The sequence below is a fragment of the Pinus tabuliformis genome, chromosome Q, assembly GCF_031772625.1.
Source record: "Pinus tabuliformis cultivar Carrire ecotype Pingquan chromosome Q, CPIR1, whole genome shotgun sequence".
NCBI lineage: Eukaryota > Viridiplantae > Streptophyta > Pinopsida > Pinales > Pinaceae > Pinus > Pinus tabuliformis.
Window position 1 is genome coordinate 1,246,355,754 of NC_142296.1, and position 22,388 is coordinate 1,246,378,141.

General features: G+C 37.4%; 1 protein-coding gene across 1 annotated transcript in view; it reads left to right on the top strand.

Moving 5' to 3' along the window:
• Positions 1–12,384, top strand: part of LOC149224330 (carbon catabolite repressor protein 4 homolog 5-like) — a 206,324-nt gene extending 193,940 nt beyond the window's left edge. The window contains exons 9-15 of the mRNA XM_089386097.1: positions 9,856–9,948; positions 10,078–10,110; positions 10,201–10,304; positions 10,604–10,706; positions 10,819–10,904; positions 11,005–11,089; positions 12,186–12,384. Coding sequence (XP_089242223.1) covers positions 9,856–9,948; positions 10,078–10,110; positions 10,201–10,304; positions 10,604–10,706; positions 10,819–10,904; positions 11,005–11,089; positions 12,186–12,266 — 585 coding nt within the window. The 3' untranslated portion in view covers positions 12,267–12,384. The remainder of the gene's footprint in view (positions 1–9,855; positions 9,949–10,077; positions 10,111–10,200; positions 10,305–10,603; positions 10,707–10,818; positions 10,905–11,004; positions 11,090–12,185) is intronic.
• Positions 12,385–22,388: the final 10,004 nt, after the last annotated feature.

Genomic DNA, 22,388 nt, shown 5'->3' on the forward strand with positions numbered 1-22,388 from the left:
CCTATGAATAATGAAGTACTCATTTATTAAAAAGGGGTTTTCAAATAAAAAATCTTGACGCTTGCAAGACAAGCTTATCAAATCAAAGTAGAAGGCTAAGTAAAGGGTGGAAAAAGTTGTGCAAAGGAAAGGGAAACTTAAGTAATGCAAGCACTCCCTCCACAAAGGTGCTCATGGATGAAGGTATTATATAACCTAGTATAAGATTTTGACACTGCTTATGAAGTCCAACCCATGACCATATCACATCACACTCACTTGTCAATTGAAGGGTTAATCTAGGAAATATTCCTCCTCCTAGAGCTTGGAAGTGCCTAATAGGGTAAGTTGATAACCCTCCTATAGCTAAATTTGACAATTTGTGTAAGGTCATAACCAAGTGCGAGGTTTGAAGAAGATACCTAATGTGATCTACTTATGTGGCTTATGCATTGAATCTTGTTCACTTTCTTATGTTCGATTGACTCTTTTATACATGATGGATTGATCTTAAGTTATTTCTTGAGTTGTGCTTGATGGTGCCATACTTGTACATGGCGCTTTGGAGGATGTTGGTGATGACACCCACATTTCATTGTTGGGTGTTGGACACTTGATGAGAAGTGTTAGGTTTGATGATGACTTGGCATATGTTTGGTGACCATTCTTAGCCTTCGTCACCTTGGATGTTGCATGCTTGAGCTAGGACGTTGCCTCTTGGAGATGATATGTTACCTTGTCCTTGATGTAGAGCTTGGAGAAATGATTTTGTGTTTGAGGAGGCATCTTTTGATGATTAGACGTGACTCTTTGACTAAGAGACATGTCACTTTGATGATTGTTGCACTTTTTTAGGAGAGTCATGTCTTTGGGAAATGACATCATCTTTTGAAGTCCTCTACACTCACATGTGTGGCCTTTTTGAGGGCATTTTTCTTGTTTAAATGTTGTATTTTCATCTTTGAGAAAATTATGGGGGTTGGATTTATGACCTATCTACCTTGTATCATGGATTAATGTCATTTTAGGGTCTTTTACTGAATTATTAACCTAAGTGAGAAAAAATGGTTGGTCACCCTACTATAAATAGTGGAGTCTTCTTCTAACTTGGAATCATTGTGCACTTGGAGACATATCATAAGGACTGCTTCTCTGTTTATCTAGTTTGCTATTGAGCACCATCTGAGTTAATTTCTTGGGGACGTTGTTGATGTGGATTTGATCTCTTTTCATGGATGATTTATGGTGATGTCTTGGATGAATGCATGATAAGCTAGTAAGTTTCCTTCTTTATCTTGGTTAGTATTTTCTTGGATGGATGAAATATTGTATTAAGCACGTGGGCATAGTATTTTGCTTCATGTTCCTTGTTAAACATGCTTTTCTTCCAAGTCTTTGAGGAAATAACAAGTGGACCTTTTCTTTGAATTCATTTGTGTAAATTGAGAGTCGTGATTCAAAACCCTAGGGTAAGTGAGCATACATATCCTAGTTTTCTCTTGAGTCTTGTTTCTATTCCAATATCTTCAAGTTTTTTGTTCCTAGAGTCCTTGAGCCCTAGATTGAGGAAGGCTCTAGTCTTATCTCTCTTGTGGCAATCAATTATACCTGTAAAATATTTTTTTCTTGTGTTTGGGTAAATAACAACAAAATAATTTATTTTCAGCATTTATTGTCCTAGGGTTAGGCATGGTTTGGCATACATTCAAAAAGCAAGTGTCATTTTCAGTGTATTTTCTAGCCATTAATTAATGTTGACGTCTAGGGTTTAAGTGCTGTTATATACTTTTCTAACCATAGACTATCGTTGTAATTTATTCTCTTGTTTACTCATATTCTTGACCCTCAATTTACAGTTTATTATCATAGTCTTTTGGGGCTAAATATGTTGCTGTCATAAACTGTTATATTGCTGCAATTTCTAATTTTTTAAGCTAGTTTATGATAACCAATCTAATTTCTTGATTCTATGTTTGGGAATCTAACTTGAGCCTCTATTGGTTGACCCAAACCCCTATGGGAGCCATAGGGACTTTTGAACTCAAATCTATAAACTACTCAAATCCATATCAAACCCTAAATTCCTATCTTTATTCCTTGGTGGAAAATCATTGTAGAACAGTTAGGGGCACTTAGCTTAAGTTGGTTGGGTTCTTTGATCCCTAAGATGTACGAGGGAAGCCTCCCTTGGGCTGGATTGTCCCCATCAGGAGAATGAGGGGAGTAGTTACTAAGGTGATAGTCATAACACTCCCATTGTGCACTTTGTTTAGGTCACTTAGTGAGACTTTGCACTAAGTTTCTAGATTTTGTCCACTCTACATAGTGTTCATGTCCCAGTTGGAGCCAAATGTTACCTACCAAAAGTGGGTGAACCCATAGGAGAATTTCTCTCCTAGATATCTGTTTAGTCGACAACCAACAAATCGTGACAGCCAACGATGTAGCTGATATATTGTGCCATATTATCTATGCTCCTTGAATCAGTCATATGTCCATTCGCCCCTTTGTTAAGAGCATATGTTCGAAGGTGGGAAATCCAACCCAGAAGGTATGTTTTTCATTATGCAATTGGGTGCTTATTCTTGTTTTTCATTGGGCATTTTGGGCATGGATTATTGGGTGAATTGGAAGAAAGAAGGGCTTTGACTGGGCTTTTGTTCACTCAAATGGGGGGTTAATCCTCAACCCTAGTCCCGTGGGATCTCCCCTATTGGCCCATGGCTTTGGGAAGGGCACTACTTGGGAAACCCCGATTTTGGTAGTGCGTTCCATTTTCCCGTTTCACATTTTTCACTCCCCTCCGCACATTACAGGCCCTATTTCATCATCTTCCCTCTTTGGGTCCACAAGGCACCGATACACCCCCTCCCCTTGCCCACATGTCTATGTCGGACTTGGAAATGTTGCCCTGGTGGTTGATGCAGGTAAAAGCATATCATGGCTACAAGGAAGAAACAAAAGAAAATAATATTGTAAAATGCAAAATATGGTTGGGACATTAAAATAGCACATGGGCAAAAGACAGACATGAGCTCTACCCAATATCATTATGGCCATCACCTTAGTTCCTAGGGCCCATGAGTGGCCCCACATCATTAAGGAACCCATGCACTTCTCAACCCCTAGTGGGTGATGAATTGCCCCACCTTAAGGGGGTAATAACTTTTTACATCGTACACGACATGCTCTCATTTCTTGGAGCCTTGAGCAGTAATACAAAGAAAAAATCAAGAAAAGGAAAATGAAAAAAGAAGAATGGTGGAGAAACAAAGGCCAAGGTAACTCATGTATCCACAATTTCTCCCTTTTATATCTGTATGCCCATAGGTAGACATTCCTCATCATTTCCACCCTTGTACCCATGGCTATTGGCCTTGAGACCCTTCTATCGCCATCCATCTCATTGTTATTCACATGACCCCTATCAATTGAAGGATGTACCTTGGACTTGTCTTTCCCCTTAGGGGCTGGGAACGCCTAATAGGGTCGTTTATTAACCACTCTTACCTAGGGAGGTAACACTATTTTGAACTCAAAGCCCCAAATTTGGAAGGGAAACCCCATATGAAATCTCACTGTGCCCTTGAATAACAAGCTTGTTTCACTTAGATGCACTAGTAAATTATTGTACCTAAAGGTGAGGAGGGGCATTGGACATTATATGTAATAGGAAAGTGGTTTCATCATGGGTTGGGCAACTTAATTGAGGCCCAAGTCCACCAGAGGATCACATTGACATCACAGGGGATGCGTTGTGTGCAAAGCTTCATTTCACACCATGGGCACCCTTAGCACCTTCAATAATTTGTTTATTGCCCCACATTATTCATGAGATGATGCACTTGGACCAATGTGCCCAATTGGCGTACCATTATGGAGTGGCAACTAATCTGAGGCCCAAAGGAGGTTTGTCTCACCCTTAAGACATGGGAGCACAGACACCATCATCAAAGCCCTTATTTGGAGCATTATACATGCTATTCTATCAACAAGAGACCCTTGAGAGCAACATTTATGCCCCAAACCCACTTTGGGGCCCCACATGATGACTTGCATGGAGAATTAGGGGCCATCCCCGAATTGGTGATTTATGGAGCCCTCTCTCTCATCTTGGCACCTAGAGGACTCAATGTGGCTCTCCAACGCCCTACATCAGAATGATGTCATCAACTCAGCTAGCATTTGGATGGCTAATTTATAATTTGAAAAAGCTACTTGGTTGGGTTGTGACCAAGGCATCTTTCTTGCCCATTATTTTAATATTTTGGGGGCTAATAGGCTAATTCGACTTAGGAAGACTCATATAAATAGAACTTAGGTTCATTCACACCTGGGATTTTCAGCCTCTTTGGCTAATTCACACTTTTTCTTTGGAGAATTTTTGGAGTATCTTGTATGTGCTTTGATATTTGGAGCTGATTTTTGATCTTGTCTTAGAGCTACTTCTTGAATATGGATGGATATATTGCATGACTATCTTGTAAGTTCTCTTGTTGATGAAAACTTTCTTTGAAATTGTCTAATGTATGTAATTGCTGCAACTAAAGTAAATGCTCTTGTGCCCTAATTTTGTTGAAGAAATTTTTGAAAGCTATTTGGTTGGCTCTTGCATATGTTACTCATGGTATAACATGAAATGAATGTTCCTAGTGATGAAATGTTATTTTTCTTCATGAAACTCCATATTCTAATAGTAGGTAATTGTTGAAGGTTGGTAGTTAGGGCACCAACTTTTAACCTCCTTGAAAACAAATTTGGCCAATCTATAGCATCTAGGGTTCCATTATCCCAAGGAAGAAGGCACTAACCCAAGCTGTTTGGTGATCACTCTCTCTTTCTTCCATATTTTTTTCTCCTTAAATTTCGGTCCCCTTCCTCTTGGACAGCTAGACTAGGGCATCAAGAGAAATCCCCTAGAGAGTGAAATTGTGGATTTCGTGAGCACAAGATTCTTCCATAAGGTCTTGTCTAGAGGTCCTCCAAGTTTGGTAGTTTTCTGATGGTTATCCATCCATAAAATCTTATGCCCTAGAAGGGAAAAATCTAGCTTGTATCTCCTTGGTTTGGGGACTTTTTTGAGGTTTGTATGAACTTAGTATTCGTTGGAGTATATCACAAGAAACCCTTTCTTCTTCTTGCCTTGACCTCAAGAGTACCTTTAACCACACTAACTCACAAAACCTAGGTCTTGTGCGAATTCTTCCTAGGCTTTTTAATGAGAGTGAAAGCCTCTTGAAGTGTCAAAGCATCACATAGAGCTTCCTTAAGAGGTCCTACCTCATCACTTAGAGTCTTGATCTTAGGAGTACCCATTGTTATCACATATCTCTAACCCTAAGTCTTGATCTCTTCGTTCTAAGGCTTTTCTTGGAGACCGTTTTAGCTTCTTTGAAGCATTGAGTCGTTGTGGTGTCTCTCCTTGAATGGGCTTTGTGGAATCACACTATACCTAATCATTGATGTATTCATCCCAAGTGATTTCCTTCCTACCGGGACTCCTCCCATCGTTGAAAGTCTGTAAAGAGTAGGGGACATTGATTGTGGTTACAGTGGATCATTGTCCCATTGTCGTCACTTAGTCTAGCAGTTGTCCCATATGTTTCCCTCCTTAGCGCCCTGGTAGATTGTGTGGTAATAGGGTTAAGGCCTTTTCTTTCAAGTTCTTGTGTATTGTCGTGTGTTTTTTTACTTAATGATATCTTCTAGCACACTAGACTTGATTTGAGTTACATTGTGTTACATTGGAAAGAAAGGCCTCAAGGAAGGTCAAACTAGACTAGGGGTAAGGGATAACCACCAAGTTGAAGTGTGGGATCAAGAATACAAGCAATAGTTGCTAATCATTCAACTCAACTGGTGATCCATACTGTAATGCCCTTAGCATTAAATTAAAGCACATGATTAGAGAAATGGTTAAAGTATCTTATGGTAGATGATAGACCTTCCTTCAAGAAGTAAGCTAAATGTCAAAAAGAATTGATCAAAGCATGGTTAGAGGGCTATAAGAGATAGCTATCTTTAGATCATCATAGGGCTGCTCATTGACAAGTTGAACAAGTAGGAGAAAAGTTTTCTCCTAGGGGATACCCACTTGGGTGGATAATAAGTACCAAAATTGAACCTTCAATTACTTATGGAATCCTCCCTATGGTTGGTAAAGCACCAACCTAAAGTGAAAGGTTTTCTTCTAGGGGATACCCACTTGGGTGGGTAATAATTTCCATAATTGGACCTTCTATTACTTATGGAATTCTTGCTATGGTTGGTAAAGCACCAACCTAAAGTGAAAGGAATCAAGTGAGGTGACATTGGCTCTTTTCCTAGAATTATTCGGACTACTTTTGAACTTTTCAACAAAGGAATCTCTTGGTGATAATGATATGTTTTGAGCGAGTCACTTTTCTAAGTTTCAGAGGATCTCAACATTTGTTAAAGTAAGTGTTTCGAATTTTTAACATAAAAAATTAGTCATTTTTGTAAGAGCTTTGGGTTAAGAGTGAGGTGTTTTCCTATTGTCATAGAAGAGCTATAAAATAATTTATTGCTCTAATGTATTGAATTTGTAGGGAAATTAAGACTTTGGATTTGTCTTGATATTCGAATTTGATGACTATCGAAACCTAAAATTGAATTTGAAATATATGTCTATAATGATTATAAACTCTATTCTCTAGTTTTTTGAATGCTCTATTTACATACCTTCTCATATTTTTATGTGCAAAAAATGGCAAGCTTTATTTTCCCACACCTTTTCGGTGTACATACCTCCCATGTCTCTTTTAACCGGTAACTTTGCTATCTGGGGTGGTTGTTATTTTTATTTTTTCTTATTTCGCTATAGTTACGAGATGCTTGGTTTGAACTTGCCACTAATGACCACAGTTTAAAAACTGGTTGGTCTGAATTAGGAATTGGTCAAACTGACGGTCGGTAATGAACTGGTAGATAAAACCAGGTTGGATGACCGGTTTGTATTAGTTATGTATCAAACTAGTTGATTTGGTACAAACCGTCCCTATTCCGCTAGTTCCAACCCTAACTAGCCGAGTTAGATCTTACATGCATGGGGTAGTTAGATGGTTTGGTACCTAATTTGTACAAACTGGCCTTAACTGAACGTTTCAAACCTTAACTGGCCTGATTAGATCTCACATGCATGGGGGGAGTCCGTGACCCTTGATAGTGGTTGTTCAGGTGATTTCGGGGGAAACCAGGGGTTGTTTTCCTCCAAAAACAACCCCCATTGGCTATAAACAGGGTTGTGGGGGAGCGCCCCCCTCACCCCCTCTAATTTGCTCGTGAAGTGCGCATTGAGTGGGAGTGACTTGGGAGGGAACGAATTCCGGGAGTGCACCCCACAAACAAAAATTCGCTCCCTAGCTTTTATTGCAATTTTTTTTCGTAAAGAAGTTCCAAACGCAAGTTTTTGTTCAAAGCCCAATATTTGAGTGGGGTAGCCCAATATTCAAGCCCATGGCCCTACTTTTGATATGCAATTCATGGTAATGTTAAATTCATAAGGTAGAAGTGACATTTTCCTTTATCTTTCATCTTCATCCTTTTACTTAAATTTTTAACATTACTATGAAATGACTCAAGATGTTTGAGAGTGGTTCCGACCTTCTTGGATTTCATAGGGAGAAAGTAAAATTTTAGATCTCACTCGAAATCCTGTAGTCTTATTAGTTTTTCAGGATTTCAGGATTGGGGGGATTGCAATGTTTCCATTAGATTTTGTCATGTGCTAGGGTATGGAACTCATATTTAATCAGGAGCACCAAGCCCTCAATGTACCTTGATGTTAGTACATTGGTTGTTGAATTCCTCTATCATGACCCTACTAAAATTTTTCCCATCACTCAAACAAAATCTCGACTTGACATGGTACATTTATTCTATCTTATGTTAAAGTTTAGAGGGTGATATTAATGACAAAGATCCCAAGATAGGCAATGATTTTGATGAGATGTAGGTATTTGTTGTAGCATGATTTTTTTGGATGTTAGAGGGCCATCTAGAGCCTATTTGTTGATTTATTTTCGGTTCAGAGATGGATTGCACTCGATGCTATTTTGGTTATGTGCACCCTTACATTTTATATAAATGAGAACTTGTAATTTGCAGAGCTATGGTTGATGAAGATTATAACTACTAGATGAATGATGTTATATGGTTTAATCCATGTTTTTATGTTTTTTATCACTAATTCATCATTCTACATGCTTTTGTTGACATATATGCATCAATATTATATGGTTTAATCCATGTTTTTATGTTTTTTTATCACTAATTCATCATTATACATGCTTTTGTTGACATATATGCATTAAAATATATAAAAATATATATTATATAAAATTTGCTCTCGAAATCACTCCCGACCTGGGAGCTTTTGAAAATGTCACTCCCCGTTCTTGCTTCCGCCCCTGTTCCCGCTCTCGCGCCCTCTCCTGCTCCCGCTCCCGCTTCCACTCCCAAGCAGCCATTGGCTATAAAATCATCCCCCCCCCCCCTCTCGTAAACCCTAAACCTAAACGAAAAACCTAACTCAACCCTAGCAATGCTAACAATCAATGGTAATGTTAAATTCTTAAATTAAAACTTGAACATTACCATTAATTGTTTCGGGATGTTTCAGAGTGGTTCCAACCTCATTGGATTTCATAATGAGAAAGTAGAATTTTAGATCCCACTCAAAATCTAGTAGATTTAACAGTTTTTAAGATTTCGGGATTTGGGGGATTGCAATGTTTTCATTTGATTTTATAATGTATGAGGGTATGGGATTGACATTTAATCAAAAGAAGGAAGTCCTTTATGTACATTGATGTTGGTTGTGTTGATTGTTTAACTTTTTTGATGTTGGTGGTATTGATTATTGAACTCTAATGTTGGTGGTATTTTTTGTTGAACTCCTCTGCCATGTCCTTGACAAAAATGTACCTTTCGCTCAAAGAAAAATAATTGGTTAGGCATGCTAAGCTTTTTCTACCATATTATAAGTTTGAGGAGATGAACCCTTCACTCAAACCAAAATCATTGGTTAGACATGTTAAGTTTTTTCAATTTCTACCATATTATAAGGTTGAGGAATCCGAATCTAAAGACTTTGAGCTAATGATGTAGCTCTTTTTGATGATCCCATTTCTAGTAGTGGTGAAACACTGATGAGTTTGATGAGTGATCATGTTGATCAGTGGTTTGTAGTAGGTCAGTGGCCCAGTAACTTGTAGCATTGTTTTTGGACTCTAGAGGCCACTTAGAGTTTCATTGATTATGTATTTTGTTGTTGATATGTATCGCAGTCTGCCATTTTTATATATTCACCCTTACATGGTATATCAATGACAAAAACCATCATCCTTGGAGACAATATGGGTACTATTTGCAGTGATCTCTTTAGAGGTCGAATTGGTGATTTCAAGAAGCATGGTGTCAAACCTATATGAAAGCTCACCAATTTGTGAAATCTTGAATGGCCTTTACTACAGAGAATAATGTTGTTAATCCAGGGTACCTTGCTCATGTGAGATTCCTCGTAGGTATGTCTTTTGCATGATATATAAACATGATAATTTGAACATCAAAGAAGTGATTGCATGCAAAGCTACTCCTGAAGGGAGAGTAAGTTAGCCAGCAGACAGTGACCTCGGGTGGTTGTAAATCTTTAATTTGGATCTGAATACGAATATAGAAACTCAAATGTTATAGATCACATTATAACTATGTCTACAAAATTAGAGATAGAAATCCATGTACATGGACATGTATATGGACAGATCGAAGGCAGACAATAGTAGTTATTTTTGGTGGAATCATTTAACTTTCTTTAGTAAGTCACATCTCATTTACGTTGGAATATGGTTGTTGCAGGTTCGGGTTCTTTTGCAAGAAGCACATGCGCTTTCTGAGAAATGGGGCAACGCAGCTGTTGTTATTGCCGGTGACTTTAACAGCACTCCTCAGGTGTTTTTTCCCACGTTTGAATCTTCTGTGAATGGAATGTCTGATGTTTAGCCTTTTACTTTTCTCTAGCTGTCACCAGGAATCTAACCAAATTGTTGTTACGAACATCCTTTCCCATTTTGTGTGCAGAGCACACTTTATAAGTTTCTGGTCTCTTCTGAGGTGAGCTTTAAATTAATGCTATCTGTGCTAGAGCCATCATTCTACACCACAAGTTAGCATGCTTCTCTTACTAATTCATTTCTGTCTCAGTTGGACCTTCTGGAACATGACCGAAGACGGATTTCTGGTCAGGTTGAAAGTGTGCCTGGTTCTGACTCAGGTATCCCAAAAATGACAACATATAAGCGAAACAGGTAATAATCATTTCTGGTATACTATCTCAAACTGCATTTTGTTTCATTGTACAACATGATATTATATTGAATGAACCTTGAAGCCATTTTTTTCAGTGTGGCTGGTATTGGATTGTATGAACCGAAGTTGTATACAAATTAAAGCTTCTAGATGATGAATATTGTCTTGCTGTTTCTTGAAATATTATGGGCTATCCAGTTATTGCTTAATTTCTACCAGTATATGATATCTATTTTCCTTTACCATCGTTCAGTTGGATTCTACAATTTTGTAAATCTTATCAAGGTTAATACTTCAGATACAGGTGGGAGGATGATGAGTTGAAGAATGCAAGTGGTAGTTTAGAATGTACAAGGCTAAAACACCCACTGAAGCTTTTCAGTGCATATGCATGTGTTCCTGTTAGTATATATCTGACCCTGTGTTCTTTCCTTCAGTAACAATTTGATGGTGGAAAGTGATATGGCAGATTAAATTCATGCATGTTATTGTCTAATGTTTGAGCTTGAACAGGGGAGTGCTTGGATTAGAGATGGCTCAGGTGAACCTCTGGCCACGTCATATCATTCCAAGTTCCTGGGTACCGTTGACTATATCTGGTATGTGTTTTAGTTTTCTCCTATGGTGCACACTCGTTAATTCTCCTTTTCAATTTCAGTATTTTGCATTTTACTAATATAAAATGTATATTTTGGTCAGGCACTCGGAAGGGCTTATCCCATTAAGAGTTCTCGATACACTGCCTCTTGATGTGTTGCGACAGACAAATTGTCTTCCATCTGAAGTATGTCATCTGAATGCTATTAGATTGAGCTGTAACAAGTGTTTATCCTATTTTTCTTTCTGGATTTTTCTTCTGTGCTTTTGGGATATTGATTTGGGAGGAAAGTCCATGACAAATTGACAAGAAAGCATTAAATTGTTGCCCACAGGATATGATATGTTTTCCTTTCTTGATTTTTTGCTGTCTTTAATTTTTTTTTCTTTCAATGTTTGGTATTGTTGCACTTATTCATGAATGCATCCTTTTACTAGAACTATAAACTGCACACCAAAATGACTCTTTTTCAGGCAGTGTCAGTAAAATAGGGAAACAATCTTATTGCGTCTCTATAAAGGACCTTAGCTGGATCATGCTGATTTGACCAGAGGAGATTGATACATTTACTTGAGAAGCCATAAAGGGCTTTGGCTGGGTCATGCTGATTTGGCCATGAGTAAATAACCAGGATACTCACATTGCCTACTCTAGGATGGAGTGATCTATAGACATACATGTGAGGAGTCACATTGCCTACTCTAGGATGGAGTGATCTATAGACGTGCCTGTGAGTGAGAGACACTACATCAAGATAGCAAGCTCATGAACCTTTTTTAAGGAATGCGAAATTTTAGCTAAGGGGAAATCTATTTGTAGCTAAGGAGAATACCTCCCTCACTAAAAGGGAGTGTTGATTTTTGTAGCATCAAGAGGTATTCCTGCATGCCAAAGAGGTCTCCAAGTCAACTTAAAAAAGAATTAAAACAAAAATTATTTTTTGGGGCACCAAGTCGGCCCAGTTCATGAAAGGGTGTGTCCTTTGGGATAATTTACCTCCATTCAACCAATATATATATATATATATATATATATATATGTATGTATGTATGTATGTCATTTTCTCCATCAAGCAAGCTGTACATGGTGAATCAGGTGGGATCATGGCGTAGGAAATATCACCTTATTCCTGTTCAGAAGAAAGATATCAGCTCTATATTTCTTTGGATTTGGAAACTGAACCTAATGACTTTTGACAAAATCAGAATTGTCATGTTCGCATTTAATAGTTTGCCTGCTTGTCTATTTCCAGTTTTTAATTATTGGCACATATATTATGCAGAAATGGGGCAGTGACCATCTTTGTTTAGCTTGTGAGTTCGCCTTTGCAACAGATCAGATGGGTGGTGATGGTAACAGATAAGCATGATCAGGCGAAGAATGTTAACTTTGCTAATTCTCCTCTTGATATTTAGCTATCATGTACCCTACTCAGTATATGTGCTTCCTGCACATCTTGCTTTACATGTAAGACAAATGAACTGAATGACAATCTTCGGGGGTGTTTTGCAGACCCAGAACGTGTTTATCATGAGCAGTTCTGGAGTCGTAATTGTTCACGTGCTAGAGAATGGTGTAGCCGAAGTGCTATCGAGAGGCAAATCCATTCTTGTATTCATAACCAATTCCTGGGACACTGCATTTATATTGTGAAATTATGATTCTTTTGTAACATGGAACTAGTAAACAATCTATTGTTGTATCTGTTTTATATGTCATTGGGAACATTCTGCTATTAAATTGAAGGCAGAGCTGGAGGGTAAAATATTGCAAGTATTGGAGTCTCTTATTTACTTAATGTTACTAACATATATTGAAAATGCGAGTTATCACTGTGCATTATTTTCACATGGATTAGATTTCATGTTTCTTCGCTAACGTTTTTCAAAGTTCATACCCGGTTGAAGCCATTGTCAATAGAACAGTATGAAGTATTCTAATTTAAAAATAAGACGCTTTAATATCTCAAAGGGATTATTGACACTAACAGATGCCCGCTACATTTGTAAATTAGAAAGACTACTTATTTATCCCAAGTATCCTAAATGAAGGTCTTTAGGATGAACTTAAATTACAATGTTTTCCGCTGACTTGTTTGTGTCATGATCAATGTTCCACCAAGCTTTTGGGATGGGGAATGAATATATATATGATTGAAATTCAGTAATGGAATCGATGTAGTAAAATATTTAATCCATTGATTTAAATTTATCATATTCTAGATTTTGATTAGTACTAAACAAAATAATAGATATGAAACTCTGAAGACTCGAATAATAAATTGAAATTACTCAAACTAAAATGTAGTAAAAAATGACGAATCAAAGACTTGGTCTATGATCATCAGTATATAGAGTCAAGTTTCAGAAGTTAAAACTACAAATGAACATTAGACAATGAACCATTGTTATCAGAACCTGATTGGTGATCAAATTGATTGACTCTAAAATTGGGAACTTGGAAAGAAATTGGACCAAAATATTGTTCGACCAAAAGTTACATAAATATTCAAACTTCGAAAATCAAATATGTAAATATTCATGTGCCTCCATATGAATCCAATCAATTATACACAAATATGCAAAGTTATATATGGCAAGGGTGTTACAACAAAATCACAATGATTGCAGTTCATATTTGAGTAAAAAATACATCAACAAAGATTGTAGATGGCCTTTGTAGTGCAAAAGAATTCATGCTATATCAAATACCTACATATCATCAAAATCATTGCATATATTGGAATCCTCATTATCGATATCATCCTCTAAGAATTAAAATAAGATATAAATAACTTATATGTTAGGTCAAGATTTGTCTCGAGTGATATGCACATTTCTATTGGGGTCATGCTAGAGGAGTTCAATAATCAATGCCACCAACATCGAAGTACATAGAGGGCTTGGTGTTCTTAATTAAATGCTAGCTCTATATCTGCACACACAACATAATCCAATGGAAAAGTTGCAATCCCACAAATCTTAAAAACTATGAAGTCTGTTGGATTTTGCGTGGGATTGAAAATTATACCTTTTCCATATGAAATCCAATAAGATCAAAAAAACTCTCAAACATCCTAAGTCAATTAATGATAATGTTAAAAGTTTAAATGATCATTTATCTTTTGTTTTCATCCTTTAACTTTAAGAATTTAATATTACCATTAAGTACATAGCATTATTAGGGCCATAGGGTTGAATGTTAGGCTTCCCAACATAGAGATTATTGTTTTCAAGCAAAATTTAGGGGGGACGACGACAAGCACCCCTTTTGGGGAAACATGTCCCCCACATTGGGGAAATGTTTCTCCTTGCATCAACCCTAGTTTCCCCAAAAACAAAATGCGAGGAAATGTTTCCCCAGGTATCCCCCTGTCCTAGGTGTGGAAACTTGGGGAGCACACACCCCACTTATGGGATGTGTCCTTGTGGAACACTAATAGTGATTGTTGATTTTTTTTCTTATTTTTAGATCTTGGTAATTGCCTTTTGATCAATAATTACACTTGAAAAAATATCAACTTTAATTTTGTTTTTATGATTGAGTAAACATTATTAGATTGATATAAGATATATGAGATTTTTGTTATTAATGTCTGATTACAATTGAGGGCCTTGATATATATATATATATATATATATATATATTCCGAGTGTCTTTTCATTAACATATGTCTTTTCAATAAAACATGTATTTCCTATATATATATATATATATATATATATATATATATTGTTGGGCATTGGATAATCCAACGTTCCTTGTGTGTTTCGCGACATGGCTTAACCGCCTCTTGTGGATCTGTTAACTCTGGTGATGCATCAATTTGCTAACACTTGCTGGTTTTGGTGTAACGAAAATCACGATTCCAACATAGATAAGGTGATATTTCCTATAAGAAACATGTTGTCTGGAAGGGAATGCTTTCCACTGCTATATAAAACATTGACACTTGCTCTTAGTGAGGAAGGTATTCTTCCATGATGTTTTCCTCTAGTAGTCTTAATCACACCCAACCACTTCACATGGTATGGGAAGGACTACCACCATAGTCTCATGCTGTAAGTATCTATTATGTTTATCCTCTCCTAGTAGTCTTAATTACATCTAGCCACTTCACATGGTGTAGGCAAGACTTGTACTAGACTACTCATTACTACCTTAGTCACTTCACATCAATGATATGGGAAACCCTTGGCCAAAGGGAGGGTATCTATCTGCTGTAGGAGAAACATCATGACTCCTTAATGAGGGTGGACATTTTGCATCACATCAAGCTTGTCTATGAAGAATAAACTTCACTTTAGACAAAGGCTTGGTGAGAATATCTATTATCTACTCATTTGTAGATATATGCTAGAGTTCCATTGCTCCTCTTTGTACCATGTCTCAGATGAAATGGTATTTGATCTCTATATGCTTTGACTCCAATCATGAAAGGTTGGATTCTCTAAAAACTTCACATAACTTTGATTATTACAATATATCAAAGTTGGCTTTAACTCTAGATCAAATAACACTGGAAACAATTTCTGGAGCCACACTGCTTCACAATTTGTATCTCTCACCACCATATATTCTTCCTCTACTGTACTGAGTGCAATTGACAACTGCTTTCTTCTAGACCATGAGAAGCTAATCCCAAACTGAAGCAACATCCTGATGTGCTTTTCATGTCTACTGCACTTCCTTCCCAATCAGAGTTTGTATAACCTTGCAACTTTACTTCATCGTTTGAGACATATCTGAGTCCATATCCAATCATACCATGCAGGTACCTCAATACATGCTTTGTTGCTACCAAATGTACATGTCTAGGCTCAACCATGTACTGACTCAATGTGTTCACTGCAAAGCATATATCCGACCTAGTATTAACTAGGTACATCAAGGATCCAATCAACTATCTGTACATCATGGGATCAACCAAATCTGAAGAAGAATCACTTAAGAACTTCAGATTCATAACCATAGGTGTGGTCATGGACTTGCAGTCCATCATCCTGAATCTCTGTATGATGTCAACTGTATACTTCCCTTGGCTAATGAAGATCTCATTTGGTCTTTTCCACACTTCTAATCCTAAGAAATAGTGCACTAAACCCAGATCCTTCATTTCAAACTCTGAAGTGAGCTCCCTCTTGCAGCCATCTATGAGCTTTTCATCCCTTATAAGAAACATGTTATCTACATATAGTACCAATATCAAGGGGCAACCATCTTCAACCTTGTAGTAAAGGTTAGGATCTGCATTGCCCTTAGTAAACCCCAAGCTCATTAAATAATTGTTTATTCTGGCATACCATGCCCTTGGTGCTTGCTTAAGCCCATACAAAGCTTTCTTCAATTTACAAACATGAGACTCCTTTCAATGGATCACGAAACCTTATGGCTTCTCTTTGTACCTTTCTTCATCAATTACACCATTCAAGAAGGCAATCTTACATCCATCTAGTGTAATTTCCAACCCATAACAAAAGTAATAAAGATGATAGATCCAATAGAAGTGTACCTAGCTAATGGGGAAAATGTTTCATTATAATCTTTTCCCTCTTTATGGGAGAATCCTATAGCCACAAATATCGCCTTGTACTTTTCTATGTTGCCATTTGTAGCATGCTTGATCTTTTAGATCCATTTTGAAGTTACCACTAACTTCCCATCTAGTTTCAGAACCATGTCCTACACCATTTTTATGACAAATTGGTACTCTTCCATCATAGCATCCTTCCATACTTGTTGTTTTGCAACTTCCCCATAAGTGGAAGGTTTTGAATCAATGCTCTTACTCTTTAGCGCCACATAGCTGGAAAACATGTGTGGTCTCTTTCTCTCTCTAAATGAAGGAGCCTTTGGGAGATGCATGTTTTTTTGCTTCCTGCAACGTGTTCTGGAGCTACACTAGTCTCTTCTTGATGATTGTAACCTCTTTGGGTGGATCTACCAATATCTTTGGCTCTACTAAAAGCTACTTTTGGAGTAGAGTCAAACATCAATATATCCTTGGGAGTCTCTTGCTCCTCTCTGCCCTCATCTAGGTGAGACTCTATATTTCTTGAAAGTTGCTTCTTCATCAAAGGTAACATGTCTGCTAATCTTAATCTTTCTTTGTCCAGAGATGTATATTCTATAAGCCTTTTAAGTCTCATTGTATCCAACGAAGACACCCTTCTTTTATGTAGGCTCTAGCTCCATTCTCTTTTCCTTAGGAACATGTATGTACATTGGACAAGCAAATATCCTCTAGTGGCTGACTTCTGGTTTCTTCTCGGTGAATACTTCTTCTGGTGTCTTGTTCCCCAATATCTTATGAGGACTTATGTTCTAAACATATACCACTGTTCTTGATGCTTATGCCCATATATATATGGGTAATTTCTAGTCATGGATCATTGCTTTAGCTGCTTCTACAATTGATCTATTCTTTCTCTCTGCAACCCCATTTTGTTGGGGGTTGTAGGGAGTTGTCAACTCCCTCTTAATCCCTGCTTCTCTGCAAAAGTATTTGAACTCATTTGAGGTGTATTCACCTCCATTATCTAACCTCAAAACTTTAATCTTTCTTTCAGAGAGATTTTCTACTAAAGCCTTGAATTTTTGAAATTCATTGAAAACTTCATCTCCAACTTTCAAGAAATAGATCCATGTTTTGCATGAGAAATCATCAGAAAAATTGACATAATATAAAAAGTTACTTAGAGATGGTACAATGATTGTCCTCATACATCTGAATGTATAATGTCCAAGATCCCCTTGGATCTATTGTCACTTCTTGGAAAACTTCCCTTGGCATTCTTGCATAGTGCATAAATTTTGCATACTCCATGCTCCACCTGCATATATGGTAGACTTGTGACCATTTTTCTCAAAACTGGAAAGGCTTTGTAGCTGAGGTGAGCCAGCCTTTAATGCCATATCTCATTGAAGCTAATTCTATTGTGTACAAGAGCGTCTGCTGGGTGTCCCTTTAATTTATACAATCCTCCCTCTTGGACACCAATCAAATCAACTAAACCTATACTTGAACCTTTAGGCCATAGAAGGACTTGGCCATCACTAAAAGCTACTTTGAAGCCTTGACATTCTAAAGCAGAGATAGAGAGAAGATTCTTCTTTAAATCTTGTATAAGCAATATATCTTCTATTGAAATGGAGTTACCTGCGTCAAGTTGGTAGGATGTTTCTCCTACTCATTTTATTGCATGCTTTGAATCATCTCCATGTTTCACTTGAAGGGATGAACTCTTTGTCAAATTTGTAATAGAATTTCAAAATATAGTCATGTGCTTGGAAGCACTACTGTCTTCTAGCCAAATATTGCTTGCTTGAGTGATGGCACTTGTGAGAGCTGAGACAAAGACATACTCTTCATCTTTTGTCTCTCGTCTTTTTCTGAGATGTAGTCTCCTCCATATTTGTTGCATGTGCATGATGTTTTCTTTTTCCTTTCCCTTGAGAAGACTGGTAAGCAAAGTGTCCCAACTTCTAACAGTGGTAACACCTAATCTTAGATACATCCTTCTTGTGATCTGGAACTGATCTTATATTTTTCTTTGAATTATTGTTTCTTCTTTCTTTTCCTTTCTTCACATGAGCAACAAGAGCTTGGTTTTCTTCATCATTGGTCTTCTCTGCCTTGGATATCAATCTTGATTCTTCCTGAGCACAATTTGTCAATAGTTTATCAAATTTAGGTAATTTCCTTCTTGCACAAATTCCTTGAACAAATGCATCCCAATAAGGAAAACCATTTATAGTTGTAGTCACAAGCTTTGCATCATTAGCTGAATCTCCAATCGCTGCTCCTTGATCCTTGATCTGAGAAATCCTTATGAAGTAGGTGGAAACTGAATTTGATTTGTTCATCATCACATTTCTGAGTTGATGCGTTAGAGTTAGCTTCCTGTTTATATTCTTGATTTCATATAATCTTGGTAAGGCATCAAACATATTCTTTGGTGTCTTCAATTTGATACATGAGGAATTAAGTAGTCTTTGATTGAACTTGACAAGATCCTCTTGGCCTTGATCAAATTCTTTTTATGCGTTGCCTTGGCCTCTTCCTCTTCTGGTTATGGGAGGTCTTCCTTGACATAATCCAATAACTCATTCTCTTTTAGGATGAGAAGTATTCATTGCTTCCATGATTTGAAATTGTTTGCATCATCTAACCTATCTTCTACTCTAAGATTGGACACCATATTGTAAATGAGAAATTAAATTTTACGTATTTGCAACTTTGAAGTAGTGTTTGTTTTAACGTGCACTTCAATTTAAGAAAGCCTTTCGTTTTGTTTTATATGGTAGGAAATACCATGGGTCAATGGTTTACCAAAACCATGGACCTATAAACTAGCAACCATATTTTTTTTATGAAATGATACGTAAATTTTTTGATCTAATAAAATAAATTTTACGGATTGGTAAAAAGTTATTTTAAAAAATTGTCTTGGCAAATGCCATGGGTTCTTAACCTGGATTTGATGCCATGATGAATTCATTTTTATTCTTAGATCTTGGTAATTATTACTTTATGATCAATAATTACACACTTGAAGAGTTCTCAACCTTAATTTTGGTTTTACAATTGAGTATATATGTGTGTGTGTGTGCATGTGTGTTTGATTACAATTGAGGGCCCCAATATATATACATAGTTGAGGTGTCTTTTCATTAATATAAATGTCTTTTCAATATGACATGTCTTATATATATATATATATATATATATATATATATATATATATATATATATATATTATACATTGTTTTCCCAAAGGGAATACCTTCCGCTGCTATATAAAACATCAACAATGATTATTGATAGGAAACACTTGACTTGTCAGTGCAAGTGATTTGAGATTTAATATGTATATTCTAAAGCATTCACATACCAATTTTTTATAAAGTAAAATCCACTTCCAGTAGACTAGTAGCTCATCCTACTAAAGATTTTGTTTTGACTACAATTTTGTAAGTCTGTAACGGCATGGGATTTTCTATAGGTTTCCCAAATCATCGTCCTACGAATAATGATGAGAGATCAAATTGCATGGTAATCTATAATTTTGCGGGATCACTTGAGATCTTTTGCATCTTTCACTTGGTGTACCATGGAGGCCATCACTTATGCTTGAAAGGCATAACCACGAACTTCCAATTTGATATTAGAGTGGCAACTTGTTTTTTCTTGCAATGTTGCTACCTTCCAAGGGAAAATGTTGGTATCACTAGAGATTTTGGTGTACCGCGAGGTCATTAATTTAGTTGAAACTGTTTAATCCTAAACCTCTAATCCGACATTATAATGCTTTAGAGCTTGGCGTCCTGTTTTAGCCGCTGATTTGTAGTCTCCCTATGGAAAACAATTCATATTACTAAGGGAAAGGTTAAGAGTTTTACCCGTGTTTCTCATAAGGAAGGTTCGATCAACTGGATTAGATCTAGTGTTGTATGTACTTCTTCAATTGGGCCATTTTCTCAAGAAGGGAGCCGTAGTAAGTTTTTAATAATTTAGTGAAGAACTATGTTTGGGTTGAATCTGTGTACCATTTTTTATGATTGAGATAGGTACATTTTTCTCCTGTTGAATTTATTGTGTTAGGGATTGTTGATGGTGCTAGAAATCTGTGAACCAAGGGGGTCTCCCCAATGTGAAGTCCCAATCAGACCTCACACTGTTTGGAGTAGGAGCCCCATCTAAAGTGTCGACTCGATTGCCATTTTCTTGAAGATTTTCCTTGGCTCTTATTATTAGCAAGAGAGAGGAACACATGTGTGCCTTCGAAAAGAAAGTAAGTGTGCCTGGTGAGTGTTTAGTTGTAGGTGTGTCAAGGTTCTTCTGCCATGGAGGGAAAAGAAAGTGAGCCTCTAAGAGAGAGGTGATAGTACCACCCTAGTAGAAACACACACAATGAGAGATATCTGTCTAACATCCAGCGGAATAGTCCACAAAGATGCAACGAACATTGCACACTAAAACACTTTCTCATTATGATAAGCACTAAAATAACCAAAATAGTTCAACTACTTTAATACAAGTGAAAACAAACATGAATCATAAACATTCGCAGAAAAGTCTTACAAACATTCGTAATCCATGCCTGAAGAATGTGTTGGCCATCAGGCTGCATATATTAAGTAAAAGTCCCAAGACACGTATACAACGAACAATACTATCTCCAATAGTGGAGCATCAGGGCCACTACTTTCTCCCCAAAAGAACTAGCTTGTCTCTTTGATGCCTTACGAGAGGAGCCAAGGTGAAAAGTCTTTTGCTTGTACAATGAGTGTGTATATATAACAAATGAGTTGACCATTCACCTCCCTTGTAACTCTTGGACTACCCTCATGATGGTTTGACTTCTCCATGACTGTTTGAATTTCTACATGACTATTTGACTTCCTACATGACTTTTCACATTACATGGATGACTCTGGGACTTCCACTTTTACAATACGTTTTCCAATGTTGAATTACATATTCCATAAAATGATGTTGTAGATGATGACTGATGACATGACATGACATGGACTACATGATGACATGGAAGTGTCAAGTCACCCTTTATTTCTGCTTCCTTTCCGTCTTCTTGAAAGATGGAACATGCTCTTCTTCTTCCTCCTTCTCATGACTTGAAGATAAGGAGTCTCCAATGTGGTCTTGGTCTTTAGTTGTTGTTGCAAACTGATGCCCCTTTGTCTTTTCTTGATGGATCAAATTGCCTTTGCAGCTACAATGGTATCTTCTAGCATGGTCTCCTTCCTTATCTCCAGCACCATCCTGTCATGACATAATAGAATATCTGTGACTACAAACCACTCATGACAAGACGCCATCAGTCTGATAAACCCCTAGCCTAAGATGCTTCATGAAATCACTTGGTAGGGCTGGAACTGGTGACTGATTGAGTAACTGACTTGGGGATTGCACAATTCCACAGGCCAAGGTCTAGGACTAAGGCTTGAGACTACAGAATGTACAATTAAGGATGGCTAGGGTCAAGCGATTGCATAGTTGAGGGACTCAAGGACTCTGGCTGGAGGCTTGAGCCTTGAGACTGCTCAATGCACAATTCTAGAGACCTGGGCAGAGGGACTGCGCAGTTGAGGGACTCAACGGCTCAAGCTAGAGGCTTGATACTACACATTGCATAGTTCTGAGGCCCTGGGCTAAGTGATTGCGCAGCTGGGGAACTCAGGATGTCAAGATTGAGGCTTGAAGTTTCCCAATGTGCTGTTCATACAAGAGAACAGGCTGGGAGATTACCGAGTTGAGGTGTTCAAGGGATCAAGGTTGAGGCTTGAGCCTTGAAGTTTCTCAATGCGTAGTTCTAGAGGGAGAACAATCTCAAGGATTGCGCAGGTCAAGGTATGAGGCCGGAAGCTTGACACTACATACTGCACAGTTAAGGCTGGCTGGGAGGAATAAATTGCGCACTTCTAGAGTTCAAGGGTCAAAGTTGGGTAATGTGACTGCTCAGTG